We start from the raw sequence: 20,295 nt of genomic DNA, 5'->3' as shown, positions 1-20,295 counted from the left end.
GTTGAAACGGGTTTGGTACTTATGATGTGTATATCACTGGGTAAGTTTTGGGTGGGGGTGTGTTGTGTTGCATGGCTTCTGGGTTGAGGAAGTGTATGTTGAGTTTCCTGAATGGCATCAGAGAGGGTCGTTGGTGTTGAGTTCTCAGTGGGAAAGTTGGAGTATTGTGCTTGTGCATGGTTATAAGATGTTTGGGATGCTGAAGTATTTGCAGTAGTAGGTGTAGGAAGTTGGATTGTTGAAGATTGTTGCGTAGTTGTATTATTTGTTTTATTGGTTGGTTGAGGCGATTGTGTTTGAGTAGGAGGGGAGGTTTCATGTGTATTGGGCTTGTCACGTGGGCTGGGGTTGAGGGATGTGGTTTGCATGAAAAGAGAACTGGCATTATTTTGTGGTGAGTTGGGCTTAGGAAAGGATTGTAATGGATCATGATGGTTGTTTGTAGTAGTGTGTGGGCTTGGAACAAGGTTTGTAGCGTGCATGTCAGGTGTTTCCTGATTGGGTGTTAGAGGTGGTGGTGCCAACGTGGATGTGGTAGAAGGAGGATGAGTGTCAGCAGGGATACTATTTGCTCTAGAAGGGAGTGAAGTAGGGTAATTATTAGGGTTATTTTGTAGAGGTGGGTCGGGTAATTCAGTAGGTAAGCGGGTAGACCCATTTTTTGAATCCATTTCCTGTAACTGGGCCAATATTTGTCTTATTGGGCTAGTAGATCGGTCCGCTAAGTTATGGGTAGAAGGTTGGCCTACTAGTTCATTAGAATAAGTTAATGAATCAAAACTATTTTTTATTGTTAATAAGTATTTAGAAGGTAGTTGCTTAGGTACACCATTAGTTAATTGATTAGTAATAGGATTAGACGAGTTCGTACCTGTGTGATAGTCGGCAGTCCTTTGCACAAATGGGTGGCATAGTCCTTTCAATGTAATTGCTGAAGCTGATGGAGTGATGTCATTGGTGCTGTGAATTGGTGCATGTTGTATAATAAATTTGGGATGCCTTTTGGAAAAGTAACCGTCTTCCATTCAGAATCTAGGTGTTATGACCCCTTGGCGTCCAGGTCGTCAGACAAAGAAATGGTGTTGGGTGGTGGTTGTATAGCTGGTGTTGCTGTTTCATAGGGCAGTAGGTCGTAATATGGCCAATTCTACCACAACGAACACATAGTATATTATGTCCTTCATAAAGGATTTGCTAGCGATGATTCCCTATAAATACATGCGATTTTAAAGGGTGTTCAAGGGGAACTTCAATACATATTCGAGCATATCTTTCTCTGGATGTAGATGACGTACATGTATCGATTTTTAGCAGTTTTTCTAGTTTATTTCCTAATTGTTGTAGGATATGAATATCATAGAATTCAGTGGGTAGTTTCGGTAGTCTAGACCAAATGGAAGTGTAAGTAAGTTTGGTCATAGATGCTAGGAACGTTGGTTCCCACCGTCTAACTGATAGGAAATTGCTTAACACAAACCACGGCCCCTCATGTAGAGCTTTATTTATATTTTCTTCCTTTTGATATTTGATTAGGAAAAAGTCGTTACCCAGATCAATGAGGGCTAGAGGTTCAGTTGGTTTCCATAAGTTTTGCAATTTTTGTTTAACGGCTAAATGACCCACTTTCCGTCCAAAAACCTTAATTATAATTGAATATTTCTAAGGAGAGTAAAGCCTCGTTTTGTCTTCTGTGGAAAGTGGAATGAAGTTATCTGAATGGTTGGCTGCCAATGTTTATTCCGACATGTCAATATGGTATTGGGTATTAGTGATGGTTAGAATTGAGGCATCATTACTGTTGAATAGTGTTTGGAGGAAAGGAGTTTGCTGGTTAGGGATTGGTTCATCAATATTCATGGAGCTTAAGTCAGGTGGATCAGTGTTGGGAATTGGAGTATTGTTTGTCATTGTGTCGTTGATTACAAGGGAGAAGAAGATAGAGTGGAGGAACGTTTAGTGAGAAGTTGGAGTTTCTCTCTCAACATCTCTTACAAGAGGCATCAAGCATGATGTCCCAAATATTAGTCGTTTTGGAAGGCTTCATTTTATTGGAAAAAATAATAATTCCGCCCATGAATAATATTTACGACAAATAATAATAACACAAGAGAGTAACAACGACTCCAACTTTTTTAATGGGTAAAATTCAATACCCGAGCGGAGCAATATAACTACTATAATATTACAACTTAGCAGTGTCAAGAGACTACTACAATCTTGAAAGAAATAACACTCTTTATTTAAAACACTTCATTATAATATTACTCACACTCACTATTTATCTCACATACTATAGTATGTGGATTACTCTCTCTAACTTCTATTGCTTCTCTCTTATTTTGGTGTGATTGAAATAAAGAATGGAGGCCTCTATTTATAGTAAGAGATGCCATTCAACTACTACAAAGAAGATGTCTTATTGTTGATTTAGTCCTTTAATTTTTCAACAAAGTTAGGCACCTCCCATTTTCTTCAACAAAGTTAGGCACCTTCCATTTTCTTCAACAAAGTTGTCAACAAAATTAGGCAATTCCCATTTTTTTCAACAAAGTTGTCAAAAAAGTTAGGTACCTCCCATTTTCTTCTTTGTTTTTCTTTAATATGAGCCCCACAAATCTCTCCCTTAATTTTGATTTTTCTTTTTCATTCCAAGACTTGATCTCAATCTCTGAAAATCCTCAAACTTAAGAGGTTTTGTAAAGATATCTGCATCCTGATCATGAGACTTCACATATTTGAGCTTGACTTCCTTCTTGGCAATGCACTCTCTGATGAAGTGATATCTTGTATCTATATGCTTGCTTAGATCATGATACATCGGATTCTTGGCGAGTGCCTGTGCAGATTTGTTATCAATACAAATCGTTGTAGCTTCAATTTGTGGCAAATTGAGCTCCTTCAATAATTGATCACGCCAAACTATGCCTTATAAAAAGGACTAAGCGGTCGTTGCAAATATAATCCGATTTACAAGTTCGGAGTCGAATCCCACAGAGAACTAAGGCTTAGCTACAGTTGTTCAATATTATAAAGAAATACAAGTTCAAATAATTTTCTAGTTATAAAGATTATAATATTTATTTTTTTACCTAATTAACTAACAAATACTAGAAAGCAGTAAAACTATCAATTAACAAGGATAAGGATTGGAGACAAGATTAAGGAGGTATAGAGTTATGATTTTTCCAATTGTTGAAATACTTTCCGCTACGTTTTCTATAAATTTGCCTAAGTCTTCTCTACCGATCATAAGCACTCTAACTGTCGTAACTCTCTTCCGAGTAATTACCACAATTTACTAGTCATATTCTCCTGAATTACGCTAGCTGGCATTAAGTACAGCTCACTCAGATCGCACCAAGATTTCGTTATCCCTAATCCCATCTTTAAACCTCCGTATTGATCCCGCATATACGTTTAGGAGTGATGTTGTTCAACAACTACCTAAATATGCACTCTCTCCCGAGTAATACATACTAAATAGGCACAGCTAATTGAGGGTCATTCAATCAACCACAAGAATAATATAGTTGAAGAAATAGAGAAAATACTACGACAAATCTATATTAACGTAACAAAAAAATAATCCTCCAATACGTTCCATCAAAACCCTAGATAACAAATTAGCTATTCATAATCATAGTAACAATATCCCAGATATTTTTCATAATTAAAATACAGAGTAAAGATGAAAAGATATAAAAATTGATGATTCTCACTCCCAAGGGGTGATTTCACCAGCTCCTCTTGCCTCTGGCTGCCCAAGTCCTCCAAGTGATATTTTTAGGTCTATTTATATGTGTAAAAGAAACCCTAAACGTGTGGGTTGAGTCCTAGTCAAACCCGAAACGAATTAAGTCTTCAAAACTTGGATTGGACCTGGCCTCAGGCCTGGCGTCGCCAGCCTAACGCTTGGAAATTGCCTGGCCTCGCCAGGCTAAAGCCTGGTTCAACCTGGCCTTAGGCTGGCCTCGCCAGACTAAAGCCAGGTTCAGCCTGACCTTTGGGTGGCCTCGCCAGGCTAAAGCCAGGTTCAGCCTGGCCTTTGGCTGGCCTCGCCAGGTCTCTCTTTTTCACTGTTCTCGAGTACACTTTCAACGTTTAAGTATCCCTTTTGCTCTACTTTCATCTCCAATTTACCTACACATAAAATAGACTCCATTATGCACAAATAAAGTATAATTTATCATTAAAGCATGTAAAATGCAAGGCACATAATGTACAAAACTATGAAATTATAGCCACACATTAATACCCTACACTTAAACATTGCTCGTCCTCGAGCAATCAAACTACACTTATAGATACGACATTTTAAAGCAATTCTCCTAACTCATTACACCAAGAATTTTTAAAATAGTTTAAGCACACAAGTATGACATCCTCGCCTCAAGATTCGACTCACAAATACTATGCCTTATTCACAATTCACTTACTTACTCTGACATAGATGTCAACAACATTACCTTTCCTTTATGAATCACGTGCCCTCACACAACAAAAGAGATTAGTTCCACACACAATAAATTTTAAGATCGTAGGAACTCAAGATAGGAAGAATTCACTCGCTCTCATAAATAACATTCTTATGCTACAAAAGATGCACCATAGGCTTGCCCGTAGTGTAATACTCTACTAATCGAGTTCATTCAGTCTAAGATCAAGTAGGACTTTCATTGGTTGTAATGTAGGTTGCGGGTCGGGTAGGATACATTTGGATATGAGTGACTACACCTCCCTTAAGCACTTTAATACATATACTTTAACACACATCCCATACTTATGTCAAACCATAACTCCACCTTCACCTCAATATATATTAACTCCATATTTCTTTAAGCACAATTACATCAAGAGTCACCACTATCAAGGAATATTTTTCACAGCAATACAACTAATTTTTCTTTTCTTTCTTTTTTTTCAATTCAAGTGGCTCTTACTTTTTCAAAACAATGCACCTTTCTCCTTATTTCATTAGTTCCACGCCAAAGCCGAACCAACCACCCCACACTTTAACTTTTACAAAGTTCATAACAATTCAAGTGCTCATGAGAGGTGAAAAGGTTCAAATATATGGTCGATTAAAACAAAGGGGTATGACTTGTAATGTGGTTACCAAAGAAACATGATTATAGGCTCAACGGGGTTAACTACGGTACATAATATTTAGGTGGGCAAATTTTATATATCTGGCTTAACAAAGGAACGCCCATATCACTTCCTAGACTGAACAATACTACTATTTCGCTTTGCAAACACACGGGGCAAGTTCTAGATATCAAATGCAATGCATAGAATACATACAAAACCTCACACACACATGGCACATAACTCACTCAGGATTGGTTTCATCGCGACACTTCAGTCAAAGCAGTTAAGCAAAATTAGGATACTACGATTTAAGGTACTTATGCGAGAGTCAAAAACCGAGCCTAAGCGTCACAACCATAGTACTAACTATTCTCAAGGCATAACAAAGCTAAGAGATATTGCTTCAATTCAATTTATGGCACAATGGTTCCTATTCCTAAAAAAAATAAAACTAACTACACCCGGTTCAAACAAAACCCTTGGAAAAGAACCGCGGCACAAAGAAAAATCAAGGGGGAATTGCTACACTACCTAACAAAAGAAAATCTTTTTGTATTTTTCCTTTCGACTTAAATCCCTCAAGAAAATTGTCTAATAGATCCATAATCGGGAAAAGTCCAATCTTTTCTATTTTTGTTCTCTAAAAAAAATAAATATTCAATTAAACTAATACAATTAAAATAGCATAGAAAGTCACCTAGACAATCTCCTCATCCCACACTTAAAATTATGCATTATCCCCAATGCACACCATAAATAATAAGAGGGTAAAAGAAACTCCCTGGTAGGCCAAAGGCCGAAGCACTAGCAACTCATGGGGTACTCAGACTTCTCCTAGGCTTGGTCTTTCGTGTGGGTACCTCATACTTAGTTCCAACCATCTGGTTTGTTGTTTCATCCTTCCAATAGCTTTGCTTTCCATGCTCCTAGAAATCAAAAATCGACACTACAAAAATAATTAAAAAAAATAAAAAATAAAATAAAGCAGTAAAGCTGGGTTTCCTCCCAACAAGCGCTTGATTTAACGTCGCGGCACGACACGAATCACTTTCTACCTCCACTTTGAACTTATGAATTGGACCTCCGAGTTTTGATTCTGCTCTATAATCATGCTCCTGGGTGGTGGAATAAATCTGACTGGCCCAATAAAATAATGTAGTATTCTGCACTTCTTGGCCTTTAGATGAGATGTGTATTCCCGACTTTCTGGCAAGAAGAATTTCAGAATGTAGGCACCTTGTTGCTCATTCCTTGACTCCTCAAGTGGATCGGATGACTCTATTTCTATATCATCATCCAAACAAAATGTAAAAAAATGCTTGGAGTGTGGATCAATGTGTTCAACTATATGAACATTGGGATTGTCTACATCCTCAACACTAATGACACTAGAGTCAACTAAATATGTTTCATCAATGTCCTTGCTTGACTATAGTATCTCTTCTACAACATCGGCATCCTCAAATTCTAGTTTGATTGATTGTTGGTGTTCTACTATGGACCCCTCTATTGTTACCTCAATTTCTGCATCTAATTCACGCTCTTCTTGGATACTATTCACAATATTGGCTTGTTGAGCATTAAGATCTTCAACCAGTTGATTCACTTGAACTTTCAAGTTGTGAATAGTTTCCTCTTGCCTCTCTATGTGCAGTTGTCTTTTACTATTTTGTTCCACAAGGCACTTTAACATATCATATTGTTCCACAAGGCATTTTGCATATTCTTGATCTCTTTCAGGTCATCATCTCTGAGTTCTTTGTTCCTATTAACTTCATAAGAAAAAGAAGAACTATCAAAGTAAGGGGTTGGGGGAACATAATAAATATAAGCACAACCATGAAAGTGACCATCTTTACCACCACACATATCACACACATTCCACACATAAGATTGAGTTGGTGCACATAACTCGCTCTCAGGAATATTTTGATAATTTTGCCCAGGGCGGTTTCCTCCACTATATGCATATGGAGGATCAAAAGTAGAATTACCAACATCAAAACTCACATAATTCCAAGATTCCATGTTTTTAACATTAACAAGTAAAACAAAAATTAAAAAAAAATCAAATACAAGAAAGCAAAAATAAAAGTTCAAACTTGGAACCTAGCAATATATACACCTACAGCTATAAGTATTTCTTTATCAACCTAGAAATGTATTTCTTTGCAATATAAACATCTACAACTTATGTTGCTGCTATATATTCGGCTTCATAAGTCGAGAGAGTAACTATGGGCTATTTCTTTGAACTCCAAAAATAACAGAATCACCCAAGAAAACCACAAAGCCAATTGTGCTTTTTATATCATCAATATCTCCCGCATAATCACTATCACAAAATCCCATAAGGTTGAAATCATTAGAAGAAGAATAAAATAACCCAAAGTCGATCGTACCTTTTAGGTAAAGAAATATTCTTCTAGTGACTTTCAAAATAGGTGGAGGTTGGAGCTTCCATGAAGCGGCTTACTACTCCAACTGCAAAGAGTATATCTGGCCTGGTACAAGTCAAGTACCTCAAACTTCCCACAAGACTTTTGAAAAATGTGAGATCCGCATTTTCTCCTTCATCAAACTTGGACAATTTTGTCCCACTCTCCATCAGTGTGTTCACGGGGTTGCAATCGAACATGTTGAACTTCTTCAAGATCTCCTTTGTATAGCTTTCTTGAGAGATGAAAATTCCATCCTCCATCTGCTTCACTTCTAGGCCCAAGTAGTAGGACATGAGCCCTACATCTGTCATCTCGAACTCACGAGACATATCTTTCTTAAAAGTTTCAAACAAACTTGAGTTATTACCCGTGAAAATAAGATCATCAACATAAAGAAAAACAAGTAAGATATCTCCATTAGTATGAACTTTAAGGTAAAGAGCATATTCATGGAGACAACGAATAAACCCATTGTCTTGAAAATACTTGTCGATGCAACTATTCCATGCTAGTGGGGCTTGCTTTAATCCATATAAAGCTTTCTTCAATCGCAACACTTTATCTCTATGGTTTTTGACCACAAAGCCCAATGGTTGTTCAACATAGACTTCTTCTTCAAGATAGTCATTCAAAAAGGCTGACTTGACATCTAGTTGATGGATCCTCCACTTCATTTGCGCCGCCAAAGAGATAAGCAAACGAATCGTCTTCATGCGGGCAACAGGTGCATAGACTTCTTCATAGTCAATGCCTTGCCTTTGCTTGTAGCCTTTAGCCACAAGTCGTGCCTTGTATCTCTCCACATCTCCATCAACATTCTTCTTTGCCTTGTATACCCATTTAACTCCAATTGCTCGATGACCCTTGGGAAGTGTTGTTAACTCCCAAGTTTTGTTCTTCTCTATTAACTCGATCTCCTCCTGCATGGCTTGTCTCTACCTTTTGTCTTCAACAGCTTCATCAAAGTTCATTGGTTCACTATCAGCAAAGAGACAATATAAAAAATCAAAATTAGTAACTTCTCTATGTCCTCATAGAGCTCTTGAATACTCATTGTCATTTATGGTTGTTCATTTGAACTTTCTTGAGAAGAGGGAGATGCAACATTTGTTGGAGAAGGAGATGGAGTTGTATCCTGCATAGGTTCCACGGTCTCTGGTTCTTCTTCATCATCAAAGTATGGAAGAAAATCATATGAAGTTTCTTCCTGAGCTTCCTAGTTCTATGCCAATTCTTCATCAAATTCAACATCGCGACTTACCACCATCTTGCCGCTACTTGGGTTGTATAGCTTGTAGCCTTTTGAACTCGTATCATAGCCAACAAACACATGCTTGACACTTCGATCGTCAAGCTTCGCTCTCCCTTGATGTGGCACATGAGCATAGGCTATGCTCCCAAAGATTCTCAAGTGCTTGACATTTGGCTTTCTTCCACTCTATGCTTCTTGAGGGGTTTTGTCACGCCCCAAAATCGAGGAGCGTGACTGGCGCTCAACCGAGTGAACCCGACCGAGCAAGCCTGTTAGATTCCTTCTACCCAAAACTCATTCATGAATAAAGAGAACATATGTTTTCCTTAATTAAACAATAAAGTGGTCATGTCTGCAATTACCAATTTCTTACCATAAGTTTCACCATTTTTAAAGTCTCAAATGGACAAGTAATACAACCACAACATAGCATAATTTGTCTTTCCCAGCACCAATACACAATATACATTATGTCTACGGAGCCTCTATAGATGAAGAAGAGTACAATGATAATGCCGACAACAAGGCCCCGGCTATACCTCAAACCGAATACACAAAGTACAAAAAATATACATGACCCCAGGATGAAGTTTAGGCTCATCAAATTAGCTGGGAAGAAGGTGTACTGCTATCACTGATTAATGTCTCCTGCTGTGGAACTACCTACATCCATTTAAAGATGCAGCGCCCCCGACAAAAGGGACGTTAGTACCGTCGAATAGTACTAGTATGAAAACTAAACACCAATTTAAGAATTTAAAAATACAAGATAATTATGATGAACCAGTGTGACAATAGAATAATATAGATAACTGTCTCAACCATAGCAAGCTTATTAAAAGCTATCAACAACATTTATAGGATTTAAGATGAGATCCTCTATAACCATCTTCACACAAAGCGGCCCCGCCGCCTCACCCGATGTATGCAGGTGGAGGTTTACGTACAATACCACAACTATAATCAAGCGGCCCTGCCGCCTCACCTCAATGTATGCGGGTGGATGTATAACCACAGTACCAAGAACCTATACAAAGCGGCTATGCCGCCTCACCACAATGTATATGGGTGGTGGTGCCACAACAATACCAAAACCATACACAAAGCGGTCGTACCGCCTCACCCCAATGTAAGCGGGTGGAGGTGCAATCCCACAATATCATAATCCCTACACAAAGCGGTCATGCCGCCTCACCCCAATATATATATATATATATATATATATATATATATATATATATATATATATATATATATATATATATATGCGGGTGGAGGTGTATCACAATCACAATATCTATACCATAATCCCCACACAAAGCGGTCATACCGCCTCACCCCAATGTATGCGGGTGGAGGTGTATCACAATTACAATCTCTACACAACTTGGCATAATAATTTTCACATAAATCACGACTAGAAATTATAACACGTGGATACGTAATCCATAGTTTGGGACACATCCTTAATTTATAATGCAATATGATAAGTGCATTTGAAATACGAATTGAACATATATCTTCATCACAAAGCTTATCGGAATACTCGATTTATAATCAACATCTCGGAACTTACAAGGATAATGAGAATTCCAATTCTTAAAGAAGAGTTTAGCCAACATACTTCAATTGAGCTTCCTTAAAGTCTAAAACGTTCCGGAATTCTTAGCAACTTCAATCTATTTTATAAATATAACAAATTAAACTAAAATTAGAAAGATGATCATGGTTCTAGCTCATTTGAGCATTTTATCAAACACTAGGTGTGCATAAGATTTCAAGATCTTTTTATGGAGGATTCCAACATCCCACAACCCAATCTTTACCATGCTTAGTTCAACAATCTTCCTACACCCCTTGATATCACATGCATGTAAAATAATCAACTCTCATGCCCAAACATTATCTTGCTAATTACCCATTTTCAGATGATTTCGAAATTAGGGTTTAGGGTGTAGAATCTTACCTCTAGGATGAAGACCTAGTGAGCTTGCCTTCATAATCTTTCAAAACTTGAGCAAGAATTGAAGAACAATTATTGAAGAACACCTTCTCACTCTAGGACACTCTGTCTCACTCTAAAATGTCAGATTATCTCTCAAAAATGGCCCAAAATATATATTTAACAAAGTAGGGTCGTATTTTAAAAACTCAAAAATGAAGGTTCGGAACAGGTTTTGCGGTCGCATATGCGACCACATAATGGTTACGCGGACCGCATATCGGTCGCATAATTGGTTACAAAATAGCCAAAAAAATTGTCTGTGTATGCGGTCGCATAATGCACCGCATAACAGTTATGAGGTCGCATAGTCGACCGCATAGCTGCTTCCAGAATAGCCCTCTAATGCTCACTTCTGCGGCCCGCAAAGTGATTATGCGGTCGCATAATGGATCACATACGCACTTTTCCGGCAAAATTTTTCCTTTACTTTTTTGTGCATTGTTCAACCCAAAAAGTCCAAGCCGCGGCTCACAAGCTCGCAACGAAGAATTTCTATAATCCTCAAACACGTAAGCCTAGTACGACACCATGAAACATTATTTTCTTTGCAAATTTTACCAGGCCTTACACTTACGTACTTTGAATTTTCCGGGGTGTTACAGGTTTGATCTCTAATATTCTTTGTTAGAGACCTGTTGTTCAAATAAACTGCACAAGATACAGCTTCTGCCCAAAATTTCTTGGGTATATTTTTAGCTTTTAACATACAATTAGCTATATTAAGAATCGTTCGATTCTTTCTCTCTGCAACTCCATTTTGTTGGGGTGAATAAGGTATCGTTAGAGGGCAATGAATTCCATGAGATTTACAAAAGTCATTAAATTCTTTTGAAGTGAATTCGCCTCCTCTATCGGACCTTAAAGCTTTTATTTCATAGCCACTTTCTTTTTCTATAAGTACTTTAAAAATTTTAAAAGTAGCAAAAGCTTCAGATTTTTGGTTCAAGAAATAAACCCAAGTCTTTCTATTAAAGTCATCAATGAAAAGTAGAAAGTATTTACTTTACCAAAGGAAGGTGGATTTATTGGTCCACACACATCAGTGTGAACAAGCTGAAGCGGCTTAGTTGATCTTGACATGGCCTCCTTTGGAAAACTCCTCCTTGCATGTTTTCCAAGAAGACGAGCTTCACACAATTAATTGGGATGGCTTATTGAAGGTATCCCATGCACCATATTCTTTTCTCCCATTGATTTGAGCGCTTCAAAATTTAAGTGCCCAAATCGCATGTGCCAACACCATGATTCATCTTGCACATTAGCCTTCACACACTTTGTATCAATTGTCTTAAAATTCAGAGAGAATAATCTATTCTTAGCCATATGCACTTTATCAATTAGAATTCCACTTGAATCTCTAAGCCAAAGATGCATATTTTTCATGTGGATGTCATATTCCTTTTCAAGAAGTTCGCCCAAACTCAAAATATTACTTTTAATTTTGGGACATAATAAACATCTTGAATAAACTTATGACTATCATCTTTACAGGAGATCAGAATCGTACATATCCCTTCAATTTGATTCTTTGAGGTATCTCCAAAGGACACATTACCTCTCACTATTTTATTGATCTCCACAAATTTCTCTTTGCATCCACACATATGATTGCTTGCTCCATTGTCCAAATACCACGAGCTGCAATCATCCATGTCTTCTTCCTTGAGTGTCATCAACAACATTGACTCAACTTCTTCTTTCTTGTCGTTAGCAAGGTTAGCTTTTTCTTCAACATTGCTACGACATTCCCAAGAGTAATAGCCAAATTTATGACAATTATAATACTCAATTTTGGATTTGTCATACCTTTGTCCATTATTTTCTTGGTAGTAGCCACGTCCTCTTCCTCCTCTATGTCCACAACCACGACCTCTGAATGTCTGGTGGATTTTAACTCCATTGTTAAAGTTGTTAGCGTTGCTTCTTCCTCTTCCATGACTTCCACGACCTCGTCCCCGTCCATTCCCTCGATAGCTCTTTTCACCACCATAATCTTTGAAGGATGTCTGAGTTTTAAGAAGTTCCTCCAATGGCACTTCTTGTCTTCTCTTGATCTTTTCTTCATGGGCCTGTAAAGAAACCCTCCAATTGCTCTACCATCATAGAGTCTAAATCTTTAGACCCCTCAATAGCACACACCACAAAATTAAATTTAGGTGTTAAAGTGCGAAGGATCTTTTCTACCACACGGACATCTTTTATGTCCTCCCCATATCTTTTTAATTGATTTACAACAGCCTTCACTTTTGAATAATAATCTGAAATGCATTCAGATTCTTTCATTTTTAAAACTTCAAAATCAACCCTTAGAGTTTGAAGTTTTACCTTCCTCGCCTTGTCAACTCCTTGAAGAGAATTTTGTAAAATCTCCCAAGCTTCCTTTGAGGTGGTAGCATCTGCCACCTTCTCGAACATGGCATCATTCAGACATTGATGGATGAGCGTGAGGGCTTGTTGATCCTTCTTCCTTGTCTTTGCCAAGACATCTTTTTCATTTTGAGGCAGAGCTTCCTCATTATGGGATTTTGCATACCCTCTATCTGCGATTTTCCACACATCCTGAGAGCCAAGAATGGCTTTCATACATAGACACAATTTCTCATAATTATCTTTTGTGAGACGGGGGTACTGAAAAGACAGTGTACCATTATTTTCCATGGCTCTGATACCACGTTGTTGGAAAAAATAATAATCCCGCCCAGAAATAATATCCACGATAAATAATAATAACACAAGAGAGTAACAACGATATCAACTCTTTTAATGTGTAAAATACAATACCCGAGCAGAGCAATATAACTACTATAATATTATAACTTAGTAGTGTCAAGAGACTACTACAATCTTGAAAGAAATAACACTCTTTATTTAAAACACTTCACTATAATATTACTCACACTCACTATTTATCTCACATACTACAATATGTGGATTACTCTCTCTAACTTCTATTGCTTCTCTCTTATTTTGGTGTGATTGAAATGAAGAATGGGGGCCTCTATTTATAATAAGAGATGCCATTCAACTACTACAAATAAGATGTCTTGTTGTTGATTTAGTCCTATAATTTTTCAACAAAGTTAGGCACATCCCATTTTCTTCAACAAAGTTGTCAACAAAGTTAAGCACCTCCCATTTTCTTCAACAAAGTTAGGCACCTCCCATTTTCTTCTTTGTTTTTCTTTAATATGAGCTCCACACATTTCGCTCTCAATCAGTCAATTTTTGCCATATATTTATTTTTGTCTATTTGATCTCTTGGAAGGGGAGCCTTGGCGTTAGGGGTGTTCGTCGGTCGGTACGGTATTTAGATATTTCGGTTCGGTATTTTCGGTATTCGATTTCGTAAAATGCTATACCAATACCGTAACTAATTAAATTCGGTATGGTTCGATTTTTCTCCTTTCGATTTCGATTTATTCTGTTCGGTAATTTCGGTTTATTCGATTTGAATACTAACTAATGCATAGAGTCATAGACGGTAATATTCTTAATTAAATTACTCAAAAGTACAAAACTAAAAACGTTTGTTAACAAAAAATTTGTCCAAAACCAACATATAACAACCTAGAGAGAAAACTTAGAGAAATATCTTTTTACTTGCTTAGAGTTAATTGATGAACTTAGAAAATAAAGAAAAATAAAATTTTAGATTTCTTATACTTATGTTATAATTAATAAAATGTGTATTGTGTAATATGATATATATTTCGGTACGGTATCGGTATTTCGGTATTTCATTTTAAATTACCAAATATCATACCTAACACCAATTTATTTTTAAAACTTAAACCAAATACCATACCGAATACCAAAATATCGAATAATGAATACCAAAAGTTCCGTTTTCGATACAGTAATTCGGTATTTACCAAATTATGCACAGCCCTACTTGGCGTAACTGGTAAAGTTATTGCCATGTGACCAGAAGGTCACGAGTTCAAGTTGTGAAAATAACCTCTTGCAGAAATGCAGGGTAAGGCTGCTTACAATAGACCCTTGTGGTCCGGCCCTTCCCCGGGCTGCCCCCGTTGTTTGATCTCTGTTTTCTAGTATCAAACTAATCCTTCTTAATCATGCATTTTCTTCTTTTGCTTTCTTATCAAGCAATATTTCTATTGTGTCCTTGTCTGTCCATAGCTTCAGCTACTGTTAATGAGATTAGCTTAAACATAAGCGTTTTTGCTGAGCATAATGAAATGGAAAAACATCAATGAAAACTTTAAGAAGTCACACTAGTGAAAGTGTTTAAGATTTCTTCAACCGTACAGTAAATTTAACAAACGTATCCTCACACAATAAGAGAGAACTTCAAGCTTACCGAGCCAAATTAGCAACTACTTTATACATAAAACAGTACTCTTAACTCACAGCTTAAAATGAGGAAGAGCTGAATTACATTCTCGTACGTTCTTCTGGTAATAGGCCATATATTCAAGATTCGAGACTGACTTGTATAACAGAGGATCTTTCTCTGATAAGAGCTCTTTGATCGGTCCGTATGACTTTAACATACATTCAGAACTGGGGAAGAAGAAACATACTGCTGATACCCTTGATCCAACAGGTCTAGCTAATACTCTATGCTCCACGCTCTTGAATTTGTCGTTAGTAATAAGCTGCAAAGTACATTTTGAAATCTTGTCACTAAGTAAAAAGCTATGAAATATTTACAAACTGAAAAAAAAGTTGCAGACTTGAGAATACTCTCAAAGAATTACCTGCATAAGATCTCCAATGTTTACGACTAGAGCACCAGGAATAGGTGGCACGTCAACCCAATGATTTTGATAAAGAACCTGAAGGCCACCACTAGAATCCTGAACTACCATAGTTAGAAAGGTGGAATCGGAGTGGTTGATTGTGCCTAATGCCAGTTCTGGCTCGGGACAAGGTGGATAGTAAAGGCATGTCAAGTATTCACTTTTTAGACAATTTATCTGTGCAAGATAGTCACTGCTTAGACCTAAGGCTTCTGAAAGTATCTCTGAGATGGTTTCTCTGACCTTGATCATGTATTCCATGTAGTCTGTTATTTCCTTTCTGCAAAAGCATTTAGATTATACATCGATATGATGGCCTATCGTGTTTGGAAATAAACAAGATAACTAGAAAGTCTATTTGTGATAAAAGAAAATCGAAGCATGTGATACTTAGGAGCACTGAAAGAAAGAGCCTGACATTCATTCCGTCATGAATATTCATAACTTAACCTACTAGAAGAGGCGCATGCCATGTTGCGGAGATTAGATGACACTTCCAATCATTCACCTCGATTGTGATACATTCACTTCTAGTTATATGATCAATGAACTGATTTACAAGGCAAAGAGACAAGAAAGGGTTGTTCAGATGGTCAGCACCCCCCACCTACAATTCCAGGGTCTTGGGTTCGAGTCACCAAAGGGCCAATAGCTCCAATGTAGGGGATCAAAGGTGAATCAAAAGGGGAGGGAAATCACACACAAAAAAAGGGCAAAGATAACTCGGGTGTGTAAGACAGTATGATTTGGCCGTTTAGGTGTACAGTCGAAACTCTGGACCAAAGACACTTCAACTGAAAACCACTTAGGATATACCATGTCTCAAATTCCAAGCAAGTTGGGTCGGTTATATATGAATCCTTACCAACCATATAGCTTCATTTAAACTCATCTCAGATTAATATAACACAAAATAAGAGGTTATCTTTATTCTCTACTGGCATATACATCTCTGACAGATTATAAAAGACTCCTAGAAAACATACGACCTAATGTAAATGTACAAACTTCATCCAAACTAGGATGTTCCATATAAATCATTTATATCTATTCAATTCTGTACAGATCAATTTCATTCTAATACTGGTAAATTAGATAAAAAAATTTACCTGCAGATGAGAGGAATAGCTTCTGGGTCCAGTTTTCCATCTAGAAAAGTACAAGCTAAGGCATCTCTCCAACTGGCTACATGGGTTTCACTGAAAGATCCATTGATAGTAAAGACCCTAACTTTATGCCTATTATCAGAAGAATATAGATCCATTTTAGCTTCCTTTGGCTGTTCATGAAAATTTCTGGTGCTATCAAGAATTGCATCCAAAATACTAACAGGAACCCCATGATTAACAATCTGGAAAAAGCCCCAATCTTGAGCTGCCTTTTTAATTTCCTCAACAATTTCCTCTCTCCCACCACTAACACTTTCAATTCTTTGCAAGTCTATGACAGGGATTTTCAGCTGAATTTGGCCATTCTTGCAAAGTGATGGGGTTTTGGTCAAATTATCTGATGATGGGTAAATGAAAAATCTTGGTATTTTTGTGATGCCAGAATCTACAAGACCTTTTACACCAGCTTTTGTGGCTTCAAATTCCTCTACTTCTTTAGCCCAATCATAATTATAATCACTAGGGGTTGACATGATAAAAGCTGATTTATTTAGCAATATCTGTGTTAAGGCTCAAGATTTTGACTGCAGGAATATGCAAGAATGAAGTTGACTAAAGATAGCTTCTTCACTTTAATTAATTACTGTACTAACTTCAGATTTGAAAAAAATACGTCCCATGTGGAAGGTTGACTTGCCATTTATATTCAATGTATAACATTTTTATTAAGCAGAATTATTCATAAATTTTCGCGTAACTTAATTCGTATATTATTTAACATCATCAATCAAAGTTCATGTTAATTAATTTGGCGACTATTTCTTTTCTTATGTGTTCATACTATATTATTTTATGCGGAAACTAATATGGGCATTAATGTGTCAATTGCTCATGCGACGATTATTGATAATGAAAAATCCTTTTGATTAAAAATAGGTAGTTTAGTATACATGAATTATTAACATCAATAATATTTTTTTTATAAGCGGAATTATTCATAAATTTTGGCATAACTTAACGCGTATATTATTTAATATCATCAATCAAAATTTGCATTAATTAATTTGGCGACTATTACTTTTCTTATGCGCTCAATTAAATACTATATTATTTTACGCAGAGACTAATATGGGTATTATAATGTATGAATTGTTCATGCGATTATTATTAATAATGAAAAATCCTTTTGATTAATAAATAGTTTAGTATATATGAATTACTAACTTCAATAATATTTTAAGCAAAAATTATTCAAAAATTTTGGCATAATAAGTATAATATTTAATGAAACAAAAACCTATTTAGTCGCCACCAAAAATATCCAAGTGGCGTCGCATATTTAGTCGCCACAAAAGCTTAATAAAGAAAAATTAAGCTTCGTGGCGAACCATTTAGTTGTCAGCAAAGGTTCCCGTAATACGTGCCACTAATTCAAGTGGCGTCCCTCCATTAAATGTATTTGTGACGCACTTGATACTTTTGTGGCAAGCAAATAAGCTTTTGTGGTGACCTTTTGAATCGCCACCAAAATTTTCGTTAATACATGTCGCCAATTCAAGTGGCACCCCTCCCCATTTGTTACTTAAAGCTAATAATGAAACAAATAAGCTTTTGTGGCGCCCCAAAAAGTTCCCGTATTGCATGTCACTAATTTAAGTGGCGCCCCTCTGTTAAATTTATTTGCGGCGCATTTGTAGCTATTTATGCGAGTATAATCGCCACAAAAGCTACTAATAAAATACATAAGCTTCTGTGGCAATCTCTTCACTCGCCACCAAAAGTATCCGTAATACATGTCACCTTTTCAAGTGGCGTCCTCCATTAAATCTTTTTGTGGTGCATTTCAGTTTTTTGTGGCGATTATGGAGGCGACCTTCGTTGTCGCCACCAAAAGTATGTCACTCTTTCAAGAGACTACCGTCATTCTATCTATTTTGGTGCTTTTTGCTATTATGGCAGGAAAATCGACACAAAAGCTAATAAATAAAATAAATGAGCTTTTCTGGCGACCTTTTGATGTCGCCACCAAGAATATATCCCTCTTTCAAGAGGCGACCTCTATTAAACTTATTTATGGCGCTTTTTTGCTTTTTGTGGTGAGATAGTCGCCGCCAAAGCTAATAAATAAATTAAATGAGCATCGGTCAGTCCGATCTGGCTTTCCTGTCTCTCTCTTCTCTAGTCGTCTAGTATCATACTCTTATTCAAATTATTATTTTCGTCGCGACTGTTATCATGGAAAAAAAGTTTGTTTCCTGTCAAAGAAGCATGCTTAACACACCTATAGCATAAAGGCATTCGACCCGCGTCTAAACTAAATATTGGGCAAGGGCCCGTACTCTCTCTTCAGTGGATACGCTATCTTGATTGACTATATTTGAGTCTTTGGAGTACTGTAGGACTATATTCCGCGCCGAGAATTTGTGCTTGTGGGCCTTTCTCAGATTTTACACGTGTGATAGTACGTCGCTCTTTCAAGATACAACCTTCATTAAATCTATTTTTGGCACTTTTTTCCTTTTGTGGCAGCACACTAATATTACCTTTGTGGCGACGTTTATGGGAAATGGCCATATACAAATATTATTTTTGTTGGCGACTTTTGGGGTCGCCACTGAAAATGATAACATACAAAAATACTTCTTGTGACGACATTTAAGTCGCCACTGAAAATAGCGACATTACCTTTTGTGGCGACCTTTTTGGTCGCCACCGGAAAAGGCGGCTTACAAAATTTTCTTTTTGCGGCGACTTTATGGGTCGCCATTAGAAAGATTACTTTTTGTGACGACTTTCAAGGTCACCACTGAAAATGGCGACTTGTATATAGTACCGTTAGTGGCGATATTTAGGGTCGCCACTGAAAACGGCGGCACCAAATATTACTTTTTGTGATGCTTTTTTCTTTTGTAGCGAGAAAGTCGCCACAAAAGCATGTCGCTCTTTGCAATTAGCGAACTCTATTAAATCTATTTGTTGCTCACTTTTTACTTTTTGTGGTGAGTTTTGTCGCCACAAAAACTAACAATAAAACAAGTGAATTTTTGTGGCGACCTCTTTAATCGCCCAAAAGTAGAAGTTATTTATTAATGCACGCCGCTGAAAGCCGATGTAATTTACTTAATGTGCTATATAAATGATCTCTTGGTATACAATATTCTCCCAATTAAGAATACTTTCTCTTTTGAATCATTGTCAAGATACTTAAGTTTTAATTCTATCTGTCAGATTTCAGCACTAGTATCTCAAGGAAACGGGAGCGGTACCAAAAATTTGTCTACAACATTCTTAGTCGGTGTCAATCACATTGTTCCGAGCTTAATAAATACAATATTTGCAATGATGATTTTCAGGATAATAAGTGGAAATTAGAACTTGCTGACTTTATAAAGGAATTATTTTTTCACGAATTCTTACTATCTTTCCCAACTAGGTTCGGATTGAGGCATATGATTAATTGCTTGAATTCCATTATGTTTTTTTTAATGCAGATTGATATAATTCCAAGGTTAAGTATTGCCTCCCTCACATGAATTAGGAATGAAATTCTTCAAACTAACTGGTAAGCAAATGTAATTTTAAGTCCTAGGATCCGCTCAATTGTTCTGTTGGGCATAATTAACAGAATCAAATT

General features: G+C 36.9%; 1 protein-coding gene across 1 annotated transcript; it reads right to left on the bottom strand.

Moving 5' to 3' along the window:
- Positions 1-15,106: 15,106 nt before the first annotated feature.
- Positions 15,107-17,326, bottom strand: LOC107778592 (1-aminocyclopropane-1-carboxylate oxidase homolog). Its single transcript, XM_016598880.2, has 3 exons — positions 16,662-17,326; positions 15,511-15,832; positions 15,107-15,408 (listed from the first exon to the last, which is right to left on the bottom strand). Exons 1-3 carry the CDS (start codon positions 17,192-17,194, stop codon positions 15,157-15,159), a joined length of 1,107 nt encoding a protein of 368 aa, XP_016454366.1. The 5' UTR covers positions 17,195-17,326; the 3' UTR covers positions 15,107-15,156.
- Between the last annotated feature and the right edge of the window lie 2,969 nt (positions 17,327-20,295).

This window comes from Nicotiana tabacum, chromosome 22 (assembly GCF_000715075.1).
Source record: "Nicotiana tabacum cultivar K326 chromosome 22, ASM71507v2, whole genome shotgun sequence".
Taxonomy (NCBI): Eukaryota; Viridiplantae; Streptophyta; class Magnoliopsida; order Solanales; family Solanaceae; genus Nicotiana; species Nicotiana tabacum.
This window is presented reverse-complemented; position numbering and strand designations above follow the sequence as displayed.